Source organism: Marmota marmota, unplaced genomic scaffold, assembly GCF_001458135.2.
Source record: "Marmota marmota marmota unplaced genomic scaffold, marMar, whole genome shotgun sequence".
Lineage (NCBI taxonomy): Eukaryota > Metazoa > Chordata > Mammalia > Rodentia > Sciuridae > Marmota > Marmota marmota.
This window is the reverse complement of record NW_026000068.1, coordinates 11,334,998-11,362,535: the sequence shown is the minus strand read 5'-3', so window position 1 is coordinate 11,362,535 and position 27,538 is coordinate 11,334,998. Positions and strand designations below refer to the sequence as shown.

Below are 27,538 nucleotides of genomic sequence, written 5' to 3'. Positions count from 1 at the left end.
TACACATAAGGCATTGCATGGTAAGGATGCCATTCTAAGGCAAATTTACACAAATTGCCTACAAAGCCAGATAGTTAAGAGGACATATAAAATTTTCTGTTTCTGAGATTGTTTATGCTGCTTTAAAAACATTTTTCTTTTTTTCCTGGTGAGCATCAGAACAACTGTTTAAGATTTAATGAGGTATTTGGTAGGCATTATGAATTAACACAGTTCTTTCCTCCTCGTGGTGATTTGGGGCTGGTCTTCCTAGAGTTTAAGTCTAGTACACCTGCCCTTTCCAAGATAGTAACAAGCAGTTGCATCTGATTATCCAGCACTTGAAATGTGGCTAACCTGAATGGAGATGTGTGTCAGCATAATTTGGGGGGACCAAGTAAGATTAAAAGAATGTAAAATATTTCATGAATAATTTGTATATTGATAACACATTGAAATAATATTTTGGATATATTAGGTTAGATGAAATATATTATTGAAATGAATTTCACTTGAGTTTTACTTTTTGAACTATGGCTTTTAGCAAATGTGAACCTACACAAATACCATGCATAATATTTTGATTGGACAGCGCTGGCCCAGATAAGATAGGAGAGTTTGCAGATAGAAAATATTTCTACTCAAATTCCTTTTTAAAGCCCTTTAAGGCAGAGTTGCTTGGAATTCATACATGCCACTGCAGGTATTTTTCTGGTGGGGAGACAGTATTGAGGAAATTATCTTTGTCACCTCCAGGTTAAAATTCAAGGTTAAAAATTTCCATTGAAGTCTAAGACGAAGAAGCAATTGTAAAGGTACATGGCAAGGAAACAATGAGAAAAATCCAAGTATGATTCCAGGCTTGGGAAGCTGGGCGAATTAAAATTGAAACCTCCTAAATTCTGTTTGAATTATTATCTTTTTCTCCAGCTATCTTTTTCTCATTCAAGCAATTTCCAAATGAGCAGATGTGGCTATATGACGCTGGAAATATTCTTCAGCTGAGACCTAACAGAAAACTGATGTGAAGAAATGGCATCTGGGGCCCAAAGCTCTGGATTTCGCCTATCCTCTGTAGTAGCCCGCCCAGAGCCCGCTGTCCAGCAAGCTGTTGGTCACCGGAGCCGGGAAGAGCCCCGCCGCGCGAGGGGCGGGAGGACCCGGCCTGGTCCAGGCGGAGCATTGCTCGTCGCCATGGCAACCGCAGGAGCTGCAAACAGCCCGGCAAGCCCGGCGACGCACGGCCAGAGTGGACTCCGGGGACAGCCGCCGGCCAGGGACAGCGTGGGCAGCGGCTGCGCCGGGGTCTCTGCACTGGGCGGCGGCCACGGTGCGGCGAGTCCCTGCAGAGCGCCGCAGCGCAGCGCCATGGACAAGCTGGTACTGTGCGTGCTGGGTCTGCGTGGTGCTAGCCCAGCCCGGCCCGGCCCGGCCCGCCGCGGAGCATGCGCAGCCGGGAGGCCCAGGGCTTTCGGGCCACGAGGTGGTGACAGTGGCAATGGGTGGTGGGAGTGGGGACAGGCTTTTGTTCTGGGGTTAAACTTTAGCGTCTGAGGCCTGAGAGCGCTTTCATGAGCTTTTAGGGTGAGACTTGCTGTTTCGTGAGTTTTTCAGGGTTTCTTCTTACGTGATAGTTGTCAGTCATGCCCACCAGGGGGACCAATAAAATGCAAAAGTGATAGGTCCGGGGGTCACCTTTCCCTTTGCGTCTTTACTCTGCCGTTTTCCTTCTTCCTCTTGGTGCTAGCGATGTGGACTCAAGCAACCCATTGTCCCATAGCGAGCATCAAAGATATCTAGGTGGGGCGAACGTCGCTTTTGCGTCAAGTTTGTTGGTTGTTACTAGCTCTCGTTAGCCCTTAGGTTTGCACAAAAGCAAATGTTTAGTTCCCTTGGAGAGAGGGAGAGGGAGTGTTTGCAAAAAAGTCCCTCTGGGTAGTTTCCTTCTGTCCTCTACACTTGCCTTGGTGCACAGCAGGTGAGATGTAGCTGGCGTGCTGTGCATTCAAATCAGCTCTCTCTTCCTTTGGTCTTGCTTTTTCTTATTAAAAAAAAAAAAAAATTTAGTGCCCTCCTTGCCGGAAATGCAGGCAATCGCTCTACCAGTGAGCTCAGTGAGCTAAACCCCAGCCCTCCCTCCCTCTCTCTCTTTTTATAAATGAATATTATGAAATGAAAGAAATTCAGTAAATTGCATTTGCTTTCTAGGGAGATTATATTTGTATATTTTAATCTAGCTACTCTATTGTGCTAATCAATAACATGCACCCTGTAATGATTTAATAAATATAAATTTATACCTATTGAATTAAGAACAATGTATATGTGTGTGTGTGTGTGTGTGTGTGTGTGTGTGGCTTATCTACTTAGTGTTTTTCTCTGCTCTGTAAAATTCTTGAAAGATTTTAATTGACGAATAAAAGTTGTATGTTTACCATGTACAACACATAGTTTTGAAATACATGTATGATGTGAAATGGCGAAATCAAGCTAATTATCTTATACATTTCTTCACATACTTATCTTTTTGTGTGTGTGTGTGTTGAAAATACCAAATCTACTCATTGATTTTCAAGAATACAATACATTGTCACTAACTCTAGTCACCCTGCTGGTCAAGAGATCTTTTGAATTTATTACTTGAAACTGAAAATTTGTTTTCTTCAATTCTATTTCCCAAACCCATGGTAACCACCGTTCTGTTCTCTGATTCCATGACTTCAATTTTTTTTTGTATTCGACTTGTGAGATCATGCAGAAATTTCTCTGTAAATATTTACCATGCTCAGAAGTTGCTGTTTTATTCTTTCAAGGTTCTTGTTATGGGAATCACATGTTAATATTATCAATATTCTTGTTTGTATTCAATTTACTTATCATACCTACATGGAGTTTCCAATAGATCCATTGTGTGATGCTTAGTTCATTTTAGTCTTTATGAAGACTCTTCTTCCCATTGTCAAAGCAAATGGTGACCATAAGATGACAGATGATGGCATTGCTGCTTTGAATACCAGTAAGATCGTGACTTTTTTGTTTGTCTTACTTTAAATTCCATAATTCCATAATAATATATTTACCACATTTTACCATATTAGGATATAAAACACTACTATTAGCTTTTTTTTAAAGAGAGAGAGAATTTTAATATTTATTTTTTAATTTTCGGCGGACACAGCATCTTTGTTTGTATGTGATGCTGAGGATCAAACCCGGGCTGCACGCATGCCAGGCGAGTGCGCTACTGCTTGAGCCACATCCCCAGCCCAACTATTAGCTTTTGATGTTGTTATGTTTTATTAATTAAGTTTGCTCTGTTTCACTGCTGTACTCTTTGCCTCCAATTTTCTCTGATCTGTTCAAGTTGAAGTTAAAATTATCAAGTCTCAGTAGTATTTCAAGAAATTAAGTTTAAATACCTCGCTTTATCTATTAAGTTTGTAAAACCCTCTCACCTGAATGTTATTGAACAATGTTTAATAACATGTTTATAATTAATAAGCAAAAATAGTTACTAAATGAATACATTTTCTATTTTATGAAAATATAAATGTTTATAAATATGTATAAGAAACAGAATAAAAGAATATATACTAAAATATTGATACTGATTATAATTAGTGGCATTAAAGAGGATTTTACTTTTTCTTTATTTTAAAATTTCTATTATAAATACATGTATATGATGTATTATATGTGTATATATATATACATGTATACATAATAGTGAAAAAAATATAAAATATAATGCTTCTAAAATGTTTGTAACAACTTCTCCTGAGACAAAGTGAGCATCCTTTGGTAAATATTTTCTGTTTTCTGTGCCCATAGGTCACATTATTGTAAATACTTCTTTGCAACTCACACTTTATCCCCCAGCTGAGCAAGCAGTTCCTCTTTTACATAAATTGGAAGTAGGTGGTAAATGAGCATGCCCAGATCAATGTGAGGAACAGCAAATGAAACAAAAATGTATGGCTGGGTCTTTCTTTCCCACAGAGCATCACTTTCTTGATATTTTTCCATGGCAGCTTCTTGCCCCTAATCCAAGGTTGAGAGGGAAAAGATTTCAGCAGCCCTAATCATTTATCATCAGTGCTGCAGATGTGGGTTTCTGTAGTTACATTATTTAGGATAAATAGACACTGAAGCCAAATTTAATGCATATAAATTGTCACATCCCTGAAATGTGACCTTCAAAGAACTTTGCATTCCTCAGGGGAAGGCAGGGGTTCCTGTTTTCCCCCAGGCCTGGGTAATGCCATTTCTGAAGCTAATATCAGAATTAGAAAAAAGATGCTGTGAATGTGGCTATTTCGAGGAATTGGTTCCTGCTAGAGGCATAAGAAATGCCAGGAGGAAGATTTCCTGGTACAGTTTCTCCTTTCGTCATGCTTAGCTCTTCCCTGCCACTGAGCGCAAAGGCTGTTTATTTATACCTCTCTACTGTTTGCACTTGGCTTTGCTTCTTATGGTCTTTAACAAACAGACCAAAAAAAAAAAAAAAAAGAGTATGCGCTGTTCACTCGTTACTTGTCTATGGATAAAAGTAGATAGCTTTAACCTACAGGGCTATTTCCCAGACTGTTGAGTCTCCTCCAAGGAAACCTGCGTGAAGACAGTGTGTGGATTATCTGTCCTCTCTTGTCAGGGGCAGGCCCAGCCCACTGCCAGGTTCCCGAGTGCCCAGGAGGATGTCAAATTGGCTGAATGGATGCTTTCCTTTTGTATTTGCCCCTCTGTAGAGAAAATGCATAGAAAGGGAGGCTGGAGTAGGAAAAATGGTATTAAAGATACTTGAGCAGTTTGGTTCAATTCAGCAAACCTTATTAAGTCCCTACCATGCTGAGGGAAAGCTCTGGGGAACAGGACCTTTCCTTCTTTTCTTCCTCCATTTTTCTTTTCCTCCCTTCCATCACCCTCCCTCCCCCTTTCTTCATTCATCTCTTCTTCCCCCCTCCTTTCCCCCACTCCTGCCTTCCTCTTTTTTGCACTTTACTCCTCCTTTTCTTCTTCCTCCTTCCCTCTCTCCCCTGCCCTCCCTTTCCTCCTTTCCTGCTTTCCTAGGTACCATTTGTACTCAGTACTCTCTAACAGACCTTGTCTGAGTTCCCTTTGATGGCTCTGAAGTATCACAATTAATTACATCATTACACAATTAATGATGTTTCTCCCCTTTTCTTGTGGGGACCAAGTAAGATGTACGAATGGTGCCCACTGCCCACTGATTTTGGGTAACTTAAAGAAAGCCATCTGGCCCAACCCTAGGCGATACACTGAGAAAGAGCAGCTCCGTGCTTGACAAAGCCCTGGGAGGAACTGTCCAGCTAATGCTGGGAGTCTGCTTATCTGAGAAGGCAGACATGGTACCCACCCCAGCTGCGGTAATAGAGTCATGCTTGGATTCCCATAAGCCACCATTTCTACCCAGGGAGACAGTTAGATGTCAGATGTCTTTTTTTTTTTTTTTTAAGCAGCCTCCAGGTGGGGTTGGCTGGGCTTGGCTGAGGGCTGCAGGCTGAGCCCATTGCCGCCACCCCAGGGAGTGGTTGCGGATTTCTGTGGATCAACTGGATATTAGAAAAAATTAAAAATCTTATTTTTGGAAAGCTGCAGGCCGTGTGGGTCATTTCTGAGTATTCTTTGGTCTGTTTGGGGTAAAGAATAAAAGGGCTTGTGGTACATTAGTGTCCTTAGGTGTCCTTCTTTCATTAAGAGAAGCAAAGCAAGGCCTGGCTCTGAAAGAAGTGCCATTGCTGATTGTGGCGATGATGCCCCAAGAGGCTCAACCCAGTGTAAGGATCTGGGCCGGGAATGGGGCATGCCAAGCTGACAGCCTGGTGGGGAAGATGGCTGTGGAGAGGGCACAGAGGGGTCTACTCTACAGCCAGCAAGAGGCTGGGAGGGGAGGAGCCCTCCAGCTAGAAGAGGTGAGGCCTGGCACGGGCCTGGGGAGGAGCCCAGTGGGACGGAGGCCACTGATCATCCTGTAGCAATGGCCAAGGTCCAGACAGGGCTCTCTCAGTGAGAGAGGGGGAGGAGGAGCCGGTCCTCCAGGAAACTCAGAGCTTCAGGTTAATAAAAGACATCAACGTGAGCTGGGGATGTGGTGGCTCAGTGGCAGAGTGCTCCAGCCCCCAACAACACACACACACGCCCCACAAAGGCCTTAATGTCGTAGCTGACACGGCAGGTAAGCTTTGCTAAGCACAGCAGCCAAGTGCTCACCATGTGTTACGGGCGGAATCGGGCCTCCTCCAACGCATAGGTTGAAGTCCTGAGTCCTCCATCCCTCAGAATGCAACTTGGAGGTAGGATCCTTAAGGAGGTGAGTAAAGTCCAATGAGGTCATTTGTGTGGGCCCATGACTGGTGTCTTTGTAAGAAGAGAAGATGAGAACACAGACACATCAGAGGGGCAGCTGTGGTGGGACACGGCAAGAAGGTGGCCACCTGAAAGTCCAGGAGAGAGGCCTCAGAGAACCAAGCCTGTGGGCACTTGATCTTGGACTCCCAGCTCCAGAACCCTGAGGAAGCCGGTTTTCACTGTTCAAGGTGTCTGCAGTGTTCTGTTACGGCCCAAGCCACCTACATGCTCTGCTGAGTAGCATCCACAGGTGACCTCCACCTCTGGTATAGCTTGTGAGCAGGTGCTGGTGTGATCTCTGTCTCATGGATGAGAAAATTGGGGCTTAGAGAGGGTAGTCTCAAGGTGGCTCAAGGACACACAGCAGATGCATGTCAGGGACCAACTCAGACTCTAGTCATTCAGAGCTAAGGCCCAGGCTGCTATCCACTTTGACTTTTGGGATAGCTGGTGGTAGAGACCGTGGGGGCTGGTGTGAGGAGGAGGGGGAGTGGAGTGGGTTGGGACAGAGACCTTCAGGAGTCCGGACCTGGGGAATGGATGGACTCCTTGGAGTGACCCGAGAGTCCGTTCCCTGCTTGGTCCTTGTGGTCATTCTTACGGGATGTTGCCTGCATCCTGCCAGCACTGTCCAGCTCAGGGTATGGCAGTATGCCTCCTACACTCTCTGTCCACTGTCTGCTCCTTTACTGTACCAGAAAATTCTCCAGGAGTCTGTATTAATGGAGTCTCGACTTTTAAGACACAATCGTGATCCTGAATGTGAATTTAAATGCAAACTGCAGACTCCAGGGAAGAGAGACAGAGCACTAAATTTTCATTCTTTTAAAATCAGACATTTGACTTACAAAGAAGCTGGTCATGGGCTGCATTCTGAGGACTTTCCTCATCAGTAGATGTGATTTTTAAAGAAGTCCAAAGCCCGTTGAATCCTGAGGGACCAAGGTGGTATGTGGATGAGTGACTAGAGGTCCAGCAATGTTCCCGGTTGCCCTTTGGTCATTATTCCATGTCCAACAAACATTATTGTGAGACAGTGATGCTGGGGATAGAGAGAGAAGAGGGGTACGTACCCGCCAGCAGGGAGTTTAAAATTAAAATCGAAGAGACAGAGAGGCCATTTCATTGACAATGGCCAGCTCTGTGTGGGGAGCAGTCTCTGGGCTGTTTTTAGCATGGAGATCTGGGGAGAAGACTCCTCCCAGGAGGGTCAAAGAGGGCTTCCTGGAGAGGCGAAGCTTGAGGTGAAGCTGGACAATGAAATGGAAGAGAGCAACATGGACGAGAGGAGGGCTGGCCGTGAAGGAAGGAAGGGCTGCAGGGCTTGGAGCAGCTAGGGTTCAGGTCACGGAGGTGTGGCAGGCTGAGCTTGCAGAAGGAGTCTCAAGACCCACCATGAGGGGATCATGCACCAGGTTTGGACTAATCCTTGAAAGCAGAGGGGCCAGGTGTGAACAGCTGAACTTCCCAGAACAAGAGCCATCTAGGAACCATGGGCAAAATGGTTTGGGATAGATGGGACCAGAAAGGGAGACGCAAGTTGATTGCAGAAATCCAGGAAGAAAGTAATGAACAGGAATTGGGAATCACTCACTTTACCAGCTAAAAACTACTGCCGCAGGTTAATTGCAAGGTCAGAGAGGCCAAATCAGTTTTCTTAGGTCACACAGCTAATTAGCAGCAGAGCTAACACTAGAAAAGAAAGATGGGAAGATGGTCATCATTGTCTGAGGGCTTGGCATATGTGAGGCACGCTGCACACACACACACACACACACACACACACACACACACAATCTCCTTTCATGTTCATGGCTCCACAAAAAAAGTGTGGTAGTTCTGTTTCACTGATGAACATGCAAAGACTCAGAGAAGTTGAGTGATTTGCCTAAGGTCAAATAGCTTGTAAGAGCAGTGATGGGACCAGAACTTCCACTCCAGGTGCTGTCCCCATTGGGTATTGATAACTTTTGTGGTAAAAGATGCATTTTTAGTAGTGTGCAAAGGACTAGAAAATGATAAATGTTGATAAACTTAGGTGAGGCTCAAACTGTTGCTATCCAGAGCTTAAGAACGTGAGGGCTGTATTGACTGCTTGTTCTGAGGTTTGGATATTCCCTCCCCCTCCCCTGCCCTCTCTGGATTAGGCACCAAAAGCCTTTAATTAGGTTGTCCACTCTCCTCAGAGGAAGGTCCTGGAACTGATCTCTTGCTTTGCACTCCTAGGTGGCCTGATGATCCACAGTGTTCTCCTCTCCTTTCTTCCACATGAACAACAGTTGGGCCAGGGTGATTCGGCCAGGGTGATTCTTGACCTAGATCTGATGTTCCTATTTCACAATAAAAGATATTTAAACAGATACGAAGCCGCAATATTAGCAGTATTTCTGGGCTGGGGATGTGGCTTGGTGGTAGAGCCCTGGCCTGGCATGCATGAGACCCTGGATTCCCAGCACTGCAAAAGCATGTTCTTCCAAATCAAAATTGAAGCTCTAGAAAGTTGGAGATTGTCCTGGGTGTCATTGCTGTGAATCCTATCACCCCCAAACATCGCGGCTTAAAATAGCAACGATTGTCTTCCCATTTCTGTGGGCCACTTGGGTGCCTCAGGCTTGCCGTGGGTCTCCCATGTGGCTGTGGGAGGCTGGTGTTGCTGTGGCTGCCCAGCATCTTCTCTCCACAGGGTCTTAGACAGCTCTGTGGGGCATTTCCACGTGGGCTACTCTGGGCTTCCCCACAGTAAGGGGGCCTTAGGCAGCAGGCTGCTCTCACCAAGGCTGAAAGCTTCACAGAGGGACTATTCCAGAGGGTGAGGTGGCACTACATCACTTTTGTGATATTGGAGTCACTTGGGAGTCAATTCTTCTGAAATCTATTGGTCACAGCAGCGTCAGTCTCACCTGTGCAATGACACTGTACACCCAGTTGTCTCTATGCAGTGTAACTGGTGCCCCAAGTTCTCTCTTGCTTCAAGTTTTACCCTGCTACAGTTATCCCTTTGGGTTGTAAAGTTTCCTTTAAAATATGTTCATCTCAAGGGAAGGTATTGCATTAGTTTCCTAAGGCTGCAGTATGAAAAGGCCACCATCTGGGTGGCTTCAAACAACAGAAACTTGTTCTCACCCATTTCCAGAGGCGGAGAGTCTCTTTCTGTGCCTTCGCCTGGCTTCTGGTAGCCCAAGGCGGCCCAGGGCTATAGCTCTATCTCTCCAGCCCCATGGCCAGTTTCCCCCTGTGTCTTCATCATCTTCCCCATTGTGCATGTCTGTCCAAATTTCCTCTTTCTTTTTTCTTTTTGTTTTTTTAAAGAGAGAGAGAGAGAGAGAGAGAGAGAGAGAGACAGAATTTTTTAGTGTTTATTTTTTAGTTTTCGGCAGACACAACATCTTTGTTTTGTAGGTGGTGCTGAGGATCGAAGCCTGGCCGCACGCATGCCAGACGAGTGTGCTACCACTTGAGCCATATCCCCAGCCCCAAATTTCCTCTTTCTATAAGGATGTTAGTCATATTGGATTAGAGTCCACCTTAGTGATCTCATCCTAACTTGGTTAAATCTGCAAAGGACCTTTTTCCAAATAAAAACACATCTTGAAGTAATGAGGGGTTAGGGCTTCCATATTCTGTGAAGGGGATACATTTCAACCTACAACAGTTTTATAAGGGCCTGAACTTAGTATCAATAATTTCCCTATTCATGTGAATTCTTTTTCTTTTCTTGAAAATATTCTATAAATTATTTTTTAATTTACAAATTGTAACCACAATGAGATATCACCTCACAGTTGGCAGGATGGTTGTTTTATGCGTGTGTGGTAGTGGTGGTAGGAACAGTGATGTGAAAAAAGTTGAAATCCTTGCACACTGGAAATGCAAATGGTACAGCTCCAACCACGTGCAGGATCCTCCTCAGTTTAAGCATCTGCATGGAGAAGGCTGACCCACGGGGTGACGCCTCGGCAGTAACAATGCTGAAGAATTGGGTAACCCTATTTTCTGTGTCACAGGAGTCTTTCATTATATGTAGTGCTGTGTCAGGGGTTAGCTCTCTTTTCATATCTGAAATGGACAGTGATTGATTGTATAATGGGATTCGATTCTTTTGTCTTTGCTCTTCATGATGTGACTATTTTGCTGAAGTTTCTGATAGTAACAGTTTTAAAGTTCTGCATTTCTTTCATGTAGCCTACTTTTTTGTCCACCATAGAGTGATACGAAAACTTCTTGGGAAGGTCAATGCAAATGACCTTCAACCACAGAATTTGTTTTGCGAGGAAACTGTCTCTGGGGCTAGAGGAAGTTCTTGGTTATAACGCTGGAGAAGGGAGACAAGAGTCGGAGGCAGTTAAATAAGTGAAATGAAATAAGTGAAGAGCATGACTGACAGCAGCTTCACCATCTTGGTGGTGGGTGGTTGAGTGACAGAGGGTTAGAGGAAGGGAAGGGGGAAGCCTGGAGGTGGGGCTGCTACCTGAGAGGTGGGAGAGTCACGGGAAGATCCCCAGGTCTGAGTTGAGCAGAGGACAGCCCAAGGTGAAGGCTCATTGTACTTCTGGGGAGATCTGCTATCTTCACAGGCTATTTTGTCATTTTGTGAAATTTGTGAAATAAGCTGTGTTGTACACCTGGTGCCCCTAGAGAAAGAAGTCAGAGATGGAGGAGGTCTTGAACCCTTAGCTCCGTGGGGGCTTCTGAAGTCTTAAGAAGGTCGTGAAATGAGTGTTTGGGCCAGATTAATCCAGCTCATAAGATCTAAGATACCTTATGGTATAGATTGTTGGGTGGAGCACGATTGCAAATTAGCCAAGCAGAGCCTGGAAGCACTCAGGAAGCAGATCGCTTTTTATAGTCATGCTCTTAAGCTTTTTAAAAAAGGTGGACTCTAGGATTCACTTTATTTACGTTCTTATGCTATTAGGGGAAACACCTATGTCTATATCCAGCCCCGTGCTGAGCATACTGAACAAACAACAATGTTGATTACCCAACAGTCTCATCATGACTTGAAATGCTACACAGTCTGTATTTGGTCACATTTATAATTGATAGTACCCTGGGTGTGATACTTGATTTTCTTTAGCTGAGAAAATTATGGGTATATAATCTTCCCAGGCTTGTGTAGACCTAGAAATTTTTAAAAATGAGAAATCCCTCTTCAGTCATTTATCTTTAAAATATGTTCCACCTGCTTAAAGAGAAAATTTAGAGAATAATAAAACTGCAGTATTTAACTTCTCTCAGAATGTGTGGAAGCATCTGCATCATGATTACATTTGTTCATTAACTTCATAATGACTTTGGAATCTAATTTTATCTGTGTTGGAATTCTGCACCCTCCATTTAAAGCAAAGCAGGTTCACTAGGCCTCATTTGGAAGTGAGTGGGCTTGACTCTGTGTTGGTGACTCCCTGTTTGGAAGTGAGTGGGCTCTGACCCTGTGTTGGTGACTCCCCGTTGTCCTGCCATTGGCTTGTCTCTAATAGCGGCAGAAAGTGCTCTTAGGGTGTTAATGAATAACAGAAATAGATTTACACTGCTCAAAAAAGAGCTTCGGTGTTTCTGGGACTAATTAAGCATCTGAAGAAGTAACTGGGTCACTGCCTAGCAGTCTCTGTAGTTGATTGGTTTAAGAGGGGAGAGGCTGATTAAGTTGTACCTTGGGATTTTTAATTATGTCTTGGTAACTGTATGCAAATATACGCCCAGGGAACCAATATTTTAAATCTTATTATAAAGATTTAAAAGTGGCTAATCATGTATTTTTGCCTTCATGACCTCCTTTTAGTTTGGGGAAATAATAACGTTAGACAAGGGTGGAATACCAATGGCTCGGCAGTTCTTCATTTAAAGACATTCTGTAAGTACAGCTCCATTTTAAGGGAATCCTCTTGATATGAAAATGGACTCTTGCAGTGGGGTTTCTTAAAAATATCCTCTTAAAGTCAGGTTTTTAGGCCACTGGCACCAAAGTGAAGTAAAACAGGGCTCAGCACGTCAATCATAAATTAGTTGACTCCAAGGAAGTCAGGCTAAAATTTTTATCCAATTTGGTCAAAGTCTAAGAGCAAAAATTAGGTGCCGACTGACCTTTTAAAAAAGTGATATAAAACTTCCGAAAAGAGAGCTAGATCATGGTCTTCCTGCCTGCCTCCCTTTATGCCTGTCCTCTGAATGTCTTAAATGTATCATATGTGACTTTGTGGGCTACCTGGGGTTAAAGTGGATGCTTTGGTTAGGTCTGAGGAGGAGGTACCTGACGTGCTTGTGGTGAGGTCACAGGGGCAATCTGCTGATTTAGGCGCAACCCTGGGGTTTTCTGACGCACAGACACGGCATTTGCAGTGGCATGGATACCCTTGCTTTGAAACACTCTAACCTCTATTTAACAATACCTGTTAAGTGGAAGCGGGGAGGTAGTGTGAGCTGAATGGACAAATGGGGCCTGGGTCTGGTCCTCTAGGTGTGAAGCTGCTTTGCTCTCTGGGCTTGGGTCTTCCTCTACATGAGGCACTTGCTTTGTTTATATGGAGATCACTTTTTCAAAGGCCTGCTCCTTTCTGCTTTGTGTACTGGAATACACTGCAGTGACAATAAAAGATTTTACTTAGTGCTTGTTAACAGATGACATTCAAACTCCCTTACCTAATTGCATCTTTTTTTTTTTAAACATTTATTTATTATTTTTTAGGTGTAGATGGACGCAACACAATGCCTTTATTTTTATGTGGTGCTGAGGATCGAACCCGGGTCCTGGCCGTGCTAGGCGAGCGCTCCACCGCTGAGCCACAAGCCCAGCCCTAGTTGAATCTTGATTATTTTTTAACAGGTAAAGACATACTTACCAGTTTTGCACATGGAGATTTTTGCCCTCTGTGCTGAGGTTTCAGGCCTGCTGAGTTTTCGAGATCCCTGTGCGACCCTTCTCGAGGTGTCCACCTGGGCCATGTGGACAGCTCCCACCTCCTTTCTCTCTCCTACCCTGGCTGCCTTCCTGTCCTCCCACCAGTGCCTCCTCTAGCCTCCTTCCTCACCTTCCTCATCTTCCTGATCCTGCCTCCCCCCCCCCCACCCCCGCCCTACCCCCTTCCCAGAGGGGACCAGCCAGGCTGTCCCTGGCTCCCTCTGCCTGTGCAGAACGGCCAGCTGGGGGCCTGGCTGGGTTGGGTTTTTTGCTGCAGACTTGGCTTAATCGGTTTACTTTCAGCTCTGGTCTTGAAGAAGATCAACTTTCAAAACTGCAGACTAGTATTTAAGGTCTGCTATGCTTTCTGCTTGGGCATTTCCTCTTTTCCTTTTTTTTTTAAATTTTTTTTAAACAATGTGTTTTGCTTTTACTTAGTTAAGAAAAAAAAAAGTAAATTCATAGCCTTGGTGCCAGTGAGGTTGAGTCATGCTCTGGGGAGGCTAAGTCAAGACTTGGAAGGTGTGGAGGTGGAAAGAGCCCCTCCACACCTATTGTGCTCTGAGAGGGGAAGAAGCCAGCAGGAAGTATTAAAAAAATAAATTAACTGCCTCCTATTTCAGAGATTTTATATGCATGCTTTTGGATCCTTGCAGTCAATTTACTTGGGGTTATATGTTTTAATATTTGTTTATTGTTCAGTTTATACTTTCCCTTTAAAAAACCAATTCCCTTTAATAGTAAAATTTCGGAGAAATTAAAGATTAAAGCCTTTTTTTTGGTTTTTAAAGCAGTTATGTCTGGGTCCCTTGTGGTACACAGTACCTCCCCTCCCTTCCTTCTGTCCCTCTTTATTTTATTAGAAGAGAGCACAGAATCTGAAGCTGGACTTTCTGGGTCTGAGTCCTGGCTCTACCACTCATTAGCTGTGTGACCTTGAGAAGTTAACCTTTACAGCTCTGGGATTCAATGTCTTCATTTATAAAAATGGGGATAGTGATAGTACCTCCTTCATGGGCATCTTGTGAGGATTAAGTGAGTCGATATTTGTAGAACACTTAGAATGGAGCCCGACAGAGAGGGATGCCAGGAATTAAAAGTAAAAATAAAAAAGACAGAAGTCAACCTAGGAAATATGGCTAGGCAAAAAGAGCACTGCGATACCCGTCAGCCTGTCTTTGGTCTCAGAAATAATAATCATCAATGGTCTTTGTCTCCACAAATATGCACAGGCAATTAATTTATTTGATTTAAAAAACTTTTGGATAAAAATTGGATCATGCTCTTTTGGGGCTTGGGTAGTTTTCATTTTACAGCACGTCATAAACGGGTCTCCATTTCCTCCAAATGCTTCTTGAACGCAGTTCTTAGTGGACGCGTACAATTCCATCCTGCAGCTCCGCAGTAGGTGGTTTTGTGAGTCTTTTATGGTGAAGCTGCAAAGTCTTTGTGGCAAAGTATTTCCTCAAGGAGTAATTACAAAGCACTCTGTGTTCCTGTTGTTATCACGACATCCCTACACTGCTGTTCCCGTCCGGCAAGCAGCCCCCACCCCACTCTTTCCACCTGCAATGGCCATCAGTGCCCCTGCTTAATGCCCTGCTCTGGGTCTGCCCTGGCTTTGCTTGACAGATGCTGTTCTAGGACAGTTTGTGGTTGTCAAAACACCTTGTTTAAACAGCAAACACACAAACTCTACAAGTTGAAGTACAACAGAACCAAAGACCTCACCAAACACGGCCACACAAATGCCTCCATCTCCAGCCCCGGAGATCCAGCCAGCCTTAGCAGTGGAATTCATGTGGCTCATGGACAAGTAGAGCATTCTCTACAGTTTAAATTCATGATACTTTTATCTGTGATAAAACAGTTCTCAACTTTTTTTGAGTTGTAAGATTTATTAAATTCTCAAGACTATGCATTCTACATCTCAGTTTGTCAAAATGGCAAATTCACATCCACCGGAATAAGTAGACAACCTGGGAATGAATCTTCAAATAGGCAGAATCCAAAGCATGTTGAAAGCCCACCACCTAGAGGCCTTTTTGAGTTTGGCCCTCTCTGGTTTTGGTTTCCATGCAATTGCTTTTATGGGCACAGGTTGGCGCTATGTGAGAAGTCCTATTGAAGCATCTTATTAAATTCTCCTGTGTTTGGTAGATAGTGAGACATTACACTTAGTTTATTTGCTAAGATTATCTCACTTTCATTCTCTTGTGTGAGAAAACAATTAGTGATTTAGTTGTTACAGTCACTGTCAGTGTAATTTAGCTGGAGGGGTATCTGTTATTTTAACCCTGTGCTTAGCCAGGACTTTTTCATCTTTACTGTGTTCAACTTCTAAGTTTACCACAGAACTCATTTTAAGCATCTTGGAATGAGTTCCCTAAAAAGCAGAGCTGAAGGTTAGGATTTCTATTAATTTATTAGAAATGCAACCCTAAAGAGCAGGAGAAGAGTGGAGAGAGGCAGAGGAGGGAGATTCATTGTGAGGGTAAGTTATTTTGCTGGCTGCTTCCATCTGTGGTGGGATAATCTGCCAGCAGACCATGTGCACCTAGGGCAGACTGGGGTTGGGGAGGAAGGGAGAACACAGCCGGTGGCCCAGCTTCCCTTGGTGAATAGCTCCATTAGCATTAATTCTCCTGTAGGTCGGGTTGTGCACTGTGGTGACAAGCAGATCCCAGGTGTCTCGTGGCAACAGGGAAGCCCTGGCTCAGGAGACAAGGGACATGTTGTCTGTTTACTCCAGATTTTGCTCTGTGGAACCCATGGAGGAGCTAAATAAATATTGGTTATGAATCTTATTGTGTTTTCTAATAAACATTTCCTGCTGGATTCTAGATCTTGTGGCAGTGATGTCATGCACGGGTTAGTGTTCTTTTAGTTGTAAAACACCTAAGCCAACTACAGCAGAACCAGGAGAATAGGCTGGGTTTGTCTCAGGGAAGCAGAGCTTGGTGGTGAAGATGCTGGGTCTAAGGAAGTACGGGACCAAGGCAGTCAGGAGACTCACATCTCTCCTCTCTGCATTCCTGGGAGGTCTGCTTCACTCTTCTTCCTCTCTGGAGACTGCTCTGTTGCATCCATAGTCGTGCTGTGGGCCACAAAAACAAAACAAAACAAAAACAAAAAAATCCTCCAAAACACTACCACCACTACCAACACCACCACCACCACTGCCACCACCACCGCCACCGCCACCACCACCACCACCACCACCGCCACTGCCACCACCATCACCGCCACCACCACCGCCACCGCCACCACCACCACCCTCATGGTTTCTGAGCTTTCATGTTTATAGTCACCAAAGTGGCAGGTTCTCTCTCAGCTCAAATCGTAAATTCCAGGGATGGAAGCTCTGATTGGTCCAGCCTGGGCAGGTTTTCTCTGATCCAGTCAACCCTGCGTGGGGGTAAGGGGCCATGTGGTCTCTGGGTCTTAGTGGTCTAAGGGGGAGGTTACCAGGGAAGGGGAGAGGAATACGGGATTCCAGCTGATACATGATCAGCACACCGTTTTCCATCCCTGCCCTGAACACATGCACATACTCCTTCCAGTTCTTCCCCAGTGATTTCCCACTAGCTGCACACAGGGTGGGGGTCCCCCAGGAGACTACCTGAAGTTGTGCCAACTTTGGCACTTAGTAGTGATATCTTCAGGTCTGGCAGTCACTGGCATGGTTATGATCCAGACCAGGGGGTGCTTCTACCCTGGGGACTAAGTGTTAAATTATTTAATCATCCTCAAGACAACTGATATAGCATCATGGGTGGGGGGGCCAGGGATGCTGAAATCAAAATGCCCATTGGAAAAAAATGGACAGGGCAGCTGCCTCAGCAAAATCACAGATGACTGGTCCTTTGTGCCCAGGGTCAGGGAGGTGGATGATGTTGGGGTCAGAGGTTCACATGGGCATCCTGGTGAGTTGTTGCCTGCCTGTGTCCACCACACTCTGCCCATGGGAGGGAATTCCCTTGGTCAGGTCAGGGGCAGGGTCCACAAGCCATACAGCTTTAACAGGTGTGTTAACTTCCTGTGGCTACTGTAGCAAACGACTCCAAATTTCTGTGGTTTAAATAACAGAAGTGTTATCTTTCAGTTCTCAAGTTTAGATTAGCTGACATGGGTCTCACAGGGCAAGAGTTGGGCCCTGGCAGGGCTGTATTCCTTCTGGGGGTCCTAGGGGAGAATCTGTGGCTCTGCTCTTCCAGCTCCCAGAGGCCACGGCAGTCCTTGGCTCATGCTCTTCAAAGCCAGCACATTGCCACTCTCTCATCATGCTTCTTAGACCCTGGTCTTTCTCTGACCCCCCTCTCCTGCCCCTTTCTTGCATTTTAAAGACCTCTATGATTGCATTGAGCTCACCTATATAATTCAGGGCAGTCCCTTCATTTTAGGATCAGCTGATTAGCATTTTTTTTTTTTTGGTATTGGGGATTGAACCCAGGATACTTAACCACTGAACCATATCCCCAGCCAGTTTTAATTTTTTATTTGAGACAGGATCTCACCAAGTTACTGAGGGCCTTGTTAAGTTGCTGAGACTGGCTTTGAACTTTCGATCCTCCTGCTGCAAACTTCAGAGCCGATGGGATTACAGGTGTACCCCACCATGCCCTGCTCTGATTAGCAACTTTATAATTCCAGCTGCGACCTTAGTTCCCCTTTGCTGTGGAATGTAACACACCTTCAGGTTCTGGAGGTTATGATGTAGACCTCTTTGTCAATACACCCCCAGGCTCTGGGGGTTACAATACAGACCTCTTTGCCTTTATTCTACCTACTACACCTGGCATTTGGGTGGCAGAATGTGCCTGAGGTACGGAGTATGGAGTAGTCCTGGTGTTCCATACTTCCACGATACCTTAGCTCCTTAAGTATTGCTTAAGGTTGATTGCTCGTAGATGTCATTTTTGAGGACTTTCTTTGCTTCCACTTAAATAGGAAATAATGTCAGATAGAGGGAGTCTGGGGATGACCTCAGCCTCCAGGTTTGGACAGGAACCAGCAGGTTGGGGTGTCCCCTGGAGGGCTGCACTTGCCTGCCCATAAGCTCAATTGAAGAGGAATAAACTTCACTTTGGGAGGTGTTCTTGGTCTTGCCTTCAATAGGAATTGAGAAGGGTTGAGCCCTCGCATCTACTCTGCTGGTGGTCCTCAAGCCTGGGTCCTAATGTGCTGGGGTTTGCATGAGCAGCAACTGAGAATCAAGAAAACCCCAGGGTCCCGGGTACTTGAGCCATGGTTCTGATCCGCTGGGATTGTTGTAGGCTTCAGACTCAATATTTTTGCCAGGTGTTCCAGATAATCCAAATGCCTGCCAGTTTTGGGAATGGTGCCTAATCCTCTAGAGAGGCCCTTCTTGGGAAACCAGGAGATGGAGGTTGTGGAGGGACTCCAAGTTCACCGAGAAATGTGAGGGTGGAAAACTTCAACCACAGCCAAGGAGTCCAGAGGGCGCAGGGGTCTCCTGGCTCCAGAGATAAGTCTCCTGCAGCTTCCTCCGCCTGGTGCAAAGGACACAAAATCACCACTCCTCTCTCAAGTAAAAGCACACGTGTCTGTGTGTTTACACGGATTCCAGAAACCTGAGAAAGACCGGGCGGGATGAGGTGAATGGAGGAGACGAAGGTAACTGATTTGGGATTGAAGGACTAACAAATACTTCCCTCTGTCAAAAATAAAATCAGATCCAGCTGGAAAAATTTCAAGCTTCTTGTCACACAGTGAGATGCTTCAAGCCAAGCAGTGAGCGGCTCAGCTGGCAGCAGCTCCCCACACTGTAGACTGCACACAGGAGGAAGGGTTTTGGACTTTTTCACTATGGATGTTATACGCTTGCTCGTCTTTGGGGCAAGTGGAACCGTTTAGCTGACTTGTCCGTGATGGTTTGATTTCACTAGGCCAGGCTGACAAGGCATGAAGTTTGTTTTAGTTATAATCAGAGCTGGCATTTCCAAGTAACCAGAGTGACTCAAGTTAGACTGTGTGGTCATGGCTTTCAACCTCTGGGTATTTCTAAATCATACACTTCTTTTTAATTTTTCTTTTTCATTTCCCTTTCCTTCCCTGATTGAGAAGCATTGAGAGATCAGATGTTGTGGGATTGACGATCAAGACCTTTACTGTTATTACTGATAACTGATTAGAAAATAAGGGTTGGTGTGTGCAGCTGTTCACACTTCCCCACCAGCTGGACTATGAGACTTCCTCTCAGGGCTGCTCCTTCTGGCAGGATGGAGAGCAGGCAGCCGCAGCCGCTATAGAGAGAGCCAGCACGCCCACATTTCTCTCATAGGTTCCCAAAGTGGGTTGGAAAATCCACTTAAATCACTGCTTCCAACAGGCAAGGATAAGTAAGGTGAAGGGAAAAACTCACATTCAGTTCCATCTACTCATTAATCTTTAATGAATGATCAGCTCTGAGCCAGGCATGGTGCTGGGTGCCAGAGCAAGGGTGAACAAGACCCAATCCTGGCCTTAGTGAGCTCACAATCAGTGCAGTTTCTTCAGAAGCATGTTCCCTAATCTGCTGACACCCATCATCTAGCTTTTCACTTGACACAGACTTATCGAGCACCAACTATGAACCAGGTGCCATTCTAGGTATTGGGACAGGAGTAGTGAACATAGCCGACTGTTCCTCCATTCTCATGGTTAAGTCCCTGCCCTGCTAGTCCCCCCTTGATAGACTATGTCAAGTGCTAATAGGTGCTATGGAAATAAAAAAGGATGCAAGGAGGTTGGAGAACATTCTGGGGAATTAATGGTGCTTGCTATTTTGTAAAGTGATCAGAAGTTCCCTTACTGATAAGGGGCACTTAAGCAGGGATCCAAGGGACTGGAGGTAATTACGTGGCTATCTGGCAGGCAAGGTTCCAGAGCTTGGGGACATCACAAGCAAAGGTCCTAGGGTCTGAGTGTGCTGGCTTGTTAATGGAGCAGCTGAGGGAGGTATCTGTGCCTGCAGAAGAGTGAGCAAAGTGGTGGGGGCTGGAGTAGGAGGTGTGGCGGGCCTAGTAGGAGAACATGATTTGAACTCCATCTTGAAAGGTCAGTTCTGGCTGGTTTCTGGGTGGGAAAGTGGAAGAGGAAAGGGAGACGTGTTCAGGAGCTGTTGAAATAGTTTGGGTGAGAAATGGTGGTGGCCCAGCCCAGAGTGGTAGGTTGGGTGAGCTTAAAAGTGGAGCCACCTGCAGCAGACCTGGTGGGATTTGATGGTGGATTAGGAGGGATGGTGAGTGAGAGCAGGGACAGATGGCTCTCACGTTTTTACCTAGCACTGGAAGGGTGGGGAAGACTGGGAGAGCAAGTTGGGGAGGGAAGTAGGATGTGACTTGGGAAATGCTGACCTTGGTGCTTGGGTTTGAGACAACCACACAGAGGACTGGGAATGGAGGCCCCCGTCTGGAATTGGGAGGACGGTCAGGAGACAGGAAGTGGAGGTTCAGTAGGTCATGTAGGGGACGAGAGTGATGGAGAAGGGGCTGAGGTCCAAGCTTTGAGCTGACTTGACCTTCAGAAGTCTGAGAGGTGGGCAGAGGCCATCAGGTTAGAGCAGGACCAGGAGAGGGGTGTGTCCTGGTCAGGTGAAGCGGATGTCTCAAGAAGAGGGGGATGAACTTTGCCCAGTGCAGCTGACAGGTGAGACAAAGACAGAACTTCCCATTCAACCTAGCCACGTGTGGTTCCTGGTACCTATTGTGGCTGGGGGTGTGTTCAAGAGAGAAGGAGGAACGCAGTGGGAGATGGAGGGAAGGAACTGTCTTCAGAAGCTGAAGTTGCTGGGGTGGTAGTGGGTGGTGGTGTGGGACCCAGAAGGGGTTCATTCATCCCACACACGTTTGTTGGGCACCTACTACATTGCGGCCATGGCTTTAGAAGTTTGGGGTATGCTCATGACCAAACCAAACCTCCTTGCCTGGTGAGGTGTGCATTCTAGCTGAGGGAGGTGACAGACAATGACACCACATAAGCACCTTTTATTTATGTGCCTTGAAGTTGGCACATGGTGTGGAAACAAAGAAGAAGAAGGGTCTGAAGCTTCATGCGTGGGTAGTAGGAGACTGAAACTTCAAATAGGCTGGCCGAGTAGCTCTGATGATGAAGGTGACATTTGAGGGGGAGCTGGCTGGAGGCATGGAATTGGCCTTGTGGACCCAAGGGGAAGATCACTGCAGCCAAGGGAGCAATGGGCTCCACAGCCCGGAGCTGAGCAGGACCAGAAGGAGTGAGTGGCGCAGCAGCCAGGGGCGCTCAGGAGGGCAGGGCTGGGCAGTGTGTGAGTGTGTGTGTGGGTGTCTGGGTGTCCCACAGACCTTCCTGGAGAGGGCGGATTTCACTGAGTGAAAGGTGGAGCCGTGGAGGGCAGAGGAGACAGGCCAGGTGGGAAGACAGCAGTAGGACCAGGTAGTAGGAGTCGTGCTAGCCAGGGTTCTCCAGAGACACACAGCCAGCAGGGTGTGTATGTACAAATGTGTGTACACACTCACACTCACACACACAAACACACACAGTAGTTGTCCTTGCTTATCAGGAGCGTTGCTTTCTGAGGTTTTAGTTACCCATGTTCAACCTCAGTTTTGAAAATCTCAAGTGGAGAATTCCAGAAATACGCAGTTCATAAGTTTTAAACTGCATGCCTTTCTCAGCAGGATGATAAAATCTTTCACTGCTCTGCTATGTCCTCCTGGGACATGAACATGGCATGTAACTCCTCCCTCACTCACTCAGTAGCCATCTCTGCCACCAGACCAGCTGCTGCGGTAGCCCAGTACGAGCATTCAGGTAGCCCTTATTTCCTTATCTTACCTAAGATAAGCACAAGAGTAGTGATGCTGGCAACTTGGAGTTCCAAAGTGAAGCTGTGAAGTGCTTCCTTTAAGTGAAAATAGGCAGGGTTCAGTATATCTGCAGTTTCAGGCAACTTTTGGGTTGTTGGAATGGATCCCTGGAGTTGGGGGGGGTGCATTTCAGCTTGAATCCAAAGACAGCCTAGAGGCAGGACTCCCTCCTCTGTGAGGACCTTTGTCTTTTGTTCTCTTAAGACCTTCAGTTGATTGGACAAGGCCCACCCACACCGTGGAGGGTTATTTTCTCACTCAGAGTCTATTGATTCAAATGTTAATCACATCTAAAAAATACCTTCATTAGCATATGATCAAATATCGGGGTGTCACAGCCTGAAAAGTGATGCATAATATTAACTACTGTCTAGTAGTGACAGGTGGGTTGGCGCCCACCGAAGCGTCTCTCTTGGTTCTTAGCTGGCTGGTTGTCAATGCTACTGCAAGCTGGTGGCCGCGTTGTGTGTGCATGAATGTCTCTGTCCTCTCCCGAGGAACCATGCCTGGTCCCATGAGCATCAAAGCTGCAGCTGCTCTCCTTACTGCCCTTGGGCTCCTCGGTGCCGCCTAACTGTGCAGCCTTTCCTCACAGGGGTCAGGCCTGGACCATGGTTTGGGGCCTGAAATGAGGGGAGAGTTGTCTCTGTCCTTCCCTCCCCAGTTCTCCCTTGTCCCCCTGTGCAAGGCTCTTTCTTCTCCAGTGGCCAAAATAAGACAAAGGGGAGAGAACCCCCCAAGCCTTTCTGTAACTCAACTCTTGATAATCTTCCTTCCAGCTCAACTCACACGTCAAGATGTGTTCAGATGGTGCTGAATCTCATCTGGCCTCCCTGGGGCCAGGGTACAGTCATGACAGCTGTGTGAAGACCCCTCCACTCTCAAAGGGGAACGTGGGGCTGTTGGTCTGGTGCTGAAAGAGAAGGACAAGAAGAGGGCAAGAGTTAGTCAGAGCCAGGAAAGAGGAAGGAGGCTAAACCAGGAGGAAGACATGTGTGGAGGGTCTCTGTGTGAGAAATCTTGGGGCAATGCTAGGATGTGAGCAATGTGGGCCAGAAGCCAGGGGCATCTGAGAAATGGTGCCAGAGGTTGTGAATTGAATCCCCATGAATATCCTTGGAGATAGTGCAAGCAATAGTTAGAATTTTTTAAAAAAGAACACCGGCTACAGGAGTCTGATCCTTTCTTTAAGACTCCAGGGGTTGGTGAAACAGCTCAGTGGTATAAAGTGCTTGCCAAGCACGTGCAAAGTCTGGGTTTGAATTCCAGCATGGGGGTGGGGGAAACTCTCACTAAGACTGAGTCATGTGCACCCCAGCTTTTAAAATAGGAATACAGATGTCTCCTTGACCATGGAATGGTAGAGAAGGAAGAAGGGGCTTTGCAGTCAGATCCTCCCATTCTGAGTGCTTCTCAAGGCTCCATCTTCTCCTCTATTAGATGGGGTAAATAAGCTACTTGGCAGGGTTATTGTGGGATCCAGTGAGATGAGGCCCAGAGGTTTTCCTGGCATTCCTTACTAGCCTTTCCTTTTCTGCCCTGCCCTTCTTCTACTAAAATAGTTCTAGAAATGTTGACTTTTTACCTTAACTTGTGATTCCTAGAATTGCAATTAATGAGCCACCCTGTCAAGACTGCCAATGTGACATTTTGCAACGAAACGTTTCCAAAATACCTCTGCATCCCTCTGTAGCAACAGAATTGCTTGGAGAGTAGCCCCACCTTGTGGACAAGTCTAAAAATATTTCCGTGGCATAGGAGTCAAGGTTAAGGAATTGAGACAAAATACACTTGACTTTTAATAGTATAACTATTTTTGGAAAACACCTCACCTTGAAGTTTCATGCAATTAGACTAGTAACTTTCATGTAAAACTTATAAATCTTAATTTTCATAGGTGATAAAGTCATTTCATCAGGTGATACTGACTCAGTAATTCCAATTGGGAAGAAAAAGCCCATGTGGCTTGCACTTAATTTCTTACACAGAAAATTATTTTCACAATGCTAATGCAATGTCGTAAGTCAGTTTTAAGCAAATCTAAAACAAAGTGTGCTCATAATTATTTGGACATGAGTAAGGATTCCTGTAAACTCAGAGGCTTGGAAAGTCACGTAGGGATAGAACAAAGAAACAGAAATAGACTGATAAGATTTTATGTTACAGAGTCAAAGCTTCCTCTATTTTTCTATCAGTTTTCTGTTGTGAAATTCAACAGATGGATGCATTTTCTTTTTCTGTGTATGGTAAATGTTGGGGGGGGGGGCTGAAATAGGAGGTAGCATCACTTCTTACCAGAGAATCTTCAGCCATCTCTACCTTCAAATATGCAAAAAGACCAGGAACAAGGAGCCCAAAGTTCTCATCCTGGCCAACATTTGTGGGAAGTGACAAAACATTTCCAGGTATCAGTTTCCTGATCTGCCCTGAAGGAAGCTGGAAAAGATGATCTTGACCAGAAGGACTGTCTGGTGCACAGGAGAAGAGGAAGAAATCTTCTCTGCCTCACAAGAAGCCCCAGGTGTGACTGGGAGGTGGCAGTGTATCAGGTATAGGTGCACTGGACACGCGAATGTCCTACTCACAGCTGACCTCTACCTTCTGGGCCTGTTGGGACAAAATGAGAATTATGTGTTGGTCTTGTCCTGGTTTCTGACCCAAGAGCTTCTAAGACTCTGGAAATCTTCTGATATGTCTTTTTATGCTAACAAGAAGACTGATGGTGACTGGGGACCCTGGAGATAGCCTCAAAATGGGGGCTGGGGCTGCCAGAGAAACCTACCAAGTGATTAGAGCATTTGTCCCTACTCCCTGACCTTCAGGGGGAAGAAGGGGGCTGGAGATTGAGTTGGTTTCCAATGGCCAATGATTTAGTCAATCGTCCCTGTGGAAGAAGCCTCAGTAAAAACCCTGAATAATAATAGGTTTAGGGAGCTTCTGTGCTCATGAACACATCCATGTGCCTGGAGAGTGGCATACCCTAACTCCATGGGACAGAGCTCTGTGCTTGGGACCCTTCCAGACCGTACCCCATGAACCTCTTCACCTGGATCTGTCTGTTCATCTGAATTCTTTATGATATCTTTTATGATATACTGGGCAATAGTAAGTAAAGTGTTTCCTGAGTTCTGTGAGCTGTTCTAGCAAATTGAGCCTGGAGTGGGAATCATGGGCTCCTTTGAGTTGTAGCTAAGTACAGAAGTGTAGGTAACCTGGGGACCCACTACTTGCAATTGAGGACAGTCTCTAGGACTGATCCCTTAACATGTGGGAGTTGCTCCAACTCTGGGTTCTTAGTGTCAGTATTGAATTGTGGAGTAGATATTTGGTACCTGCAGAGGTTGGAGGATTGCTTGTTGAGGAAAACCCACATGTTTGGTGACAGAAATGCTGTGAATAGAGGAGCAGGTTTTCCTTTGCACAGTCATTGTGAAAGGCCAACGGCTTTAGGACTTGAAGAATCAGGAAACACTGAGTTCATGTGGAGAAATTCAGGTGCCACGTTCACTTGGAGCATCTACAAGGTCCTGAGCAAGCCAGCAGCTGTTTCAAAAAGACAAGAGGCGTTCCACAGCGGGCAAATGGCTTCCCCTCCGGGTTCCCGGTACCATCCTACTTTCCCAGCCACTCAAGCTGAGTTGGAAGGTCACGGTGGCTTGCGCCAACTGGAGCTGGTTGCCTCCCTTCAAAGCTGGAAGCCTTGTACTTTGCCAGGTGAATGGCAGGAGCCCCCAAGTACCCACACGTTGCCTCCCAAATCCAAAGAGCTCAACAAGTGAAGGGATTGAAGCAGCTGTAACTGGAGTCAGTCCCTGATTAATTGTAGTTCATGTTACTCTCTGCTTCTCAACCTGCTGTGATTTTGTGTCCTGGGGACTTTGTCTCGATGGAGGGGATGTGGTACTGCTTCTAGTGGCTGGGGGCTAAGAATGCTCCTAAACACTCCACGGTGCAAGAATCATCCAGTCAAAGGATCAATAGTGCCAAGACTGAGGAATTTGTTTCTGAGGTCTCTTGTTTTGAGACAGATAATAGTAGAACAGATGAGTTAAACAAATTTGTGGTAGAAATCACACCTGGCATCTGTCACATCTATGTCGCCAGCACTGGTTTCTGAGAGGGTCTTCCGGGAGAATACATATTTGGACAAATTGAGGACTATGCCACTTGCCAAGGATATTTATTCTTCTCTCCCCCTCCCCCTTTGTTGCTGGAGATTGAACCAGGCTGAGGTCACTGTGAGGTAGACTTGGGACCAAACGCTGCTCATCACTTCTTTGCCTAGTACCCAATAATGTCACCCTCTTCTAGTGTGGAGCTTGAGTCACTAATTCCAAAGCCCAGGAATCCCCATAGTCTCCAATTGCTCTTCGATGTCGCTTCATTCACGTTAAGTAACTAATTTGCCACTATGTGCTATGATGGTGAGTCCCAATGTCTGAAAGCAACAGCATCTGTACTGCCTTCAGACATAAGCAAGTCAAGGCTAAGCTCAGATTCTACATTCTCCCGTTTCCTGAATTTTGCTTCCAGTGTCCTCTTCTTAATCACTGTTCTCAGTCATAGGTGTTAGTATTACTTTAACTGATTAAAGCAAAAAGGCATTTATCATCAAGGAATCTGGCTATTACACTGAATTATTGGGAGTTCTGCATAAAATAAACAGAAGGCTGGACTTCCAAAACCACGCTGTAGAGCTGGGACACTGAGGGACATGTGGCTTCTCCATTACTGAGCTGCTGTCTTGGGTTCTGGCTCGAGGATCACATTTCCTCCACCATGATTTGCACTGCAGACTGGCATCTCACCCTCTCCTCCTCTCATCAAAACCTAGTTCTGGTTTAGCATCTCATCCAAGTTCATCAGACTGAATTACATGTGGGACACTAACTATAAGACAGCTTTAAAGGAGTCTGGGAAATATATGGTTTAGCTACAAGTTACTACATTACAAAAAAAAAAAAAAAAAGGATGTTAGAAATGGAATAGAAGGGATATTGAATAAGCCAATCTCTAATATGTAATATACAAAACAGAATTTTGTATAAGGCTGAAATTCAGCAGGGATGTACCACTACAGCCAAACCAATTACTGAAAGTTGAATACCATCATTCCATTTGGTAAGTAATTTCTTCCTCAGAGCCCTCAGAGGCCCCTTTATAGCCCTGGCTGCTTCTGTTGTCCCACTTGTGATTCCCCAAATTCTCCCATCTTCCAGTAATTTAAATTAAGCCTGGCTCAGAGCTCTGGGATGGCACCTGTTGGGTTTCTTGGTCCCTCGTCCATCATGCCCCTGAAGTTCTGCCTCCTGGGCGCTTCCTATTTGTCTCCTCCAACCATAGACTCCAAAGCACTGGTCTCTGCTCCACTAAAACTTTCTGGCTCCTGAGAAGCCACAAGGCAGAATGCCATAGAGCTGCTGTGGTCCCTACCAGGCTTTGGACC

At 45.7% G+C, this 27,538-nt stretch overlaps 1 protein-coding gene across 2 annotated transcripts in view; it reads left to right on the top strand.

Annotated features, from left to right (window-relative positions):
• Positions 1-925: 925 nt before the first annotated feature.
• Dnah5 (dynein axonemal heavy chain 5) overlaps positions 926-27,538 on the top strand; it is a 282,316-nt gene continuing 255,703 nt past the window's right edge. For both annotated transcript variants that reach the window (XM_048814008.1, XM_048814007.1), the window contains exon 1: positions 926-1,359. In XM_048814008.1, the coding sequence (XP_048669965.1) occupies positions 1,012-1,359 (348 nt within the window). In that variant the 5' untranslated portion in view covers positions 926-1,011. The remainder of the gene's footprint in view (positions 1,360-27,538) is intronic.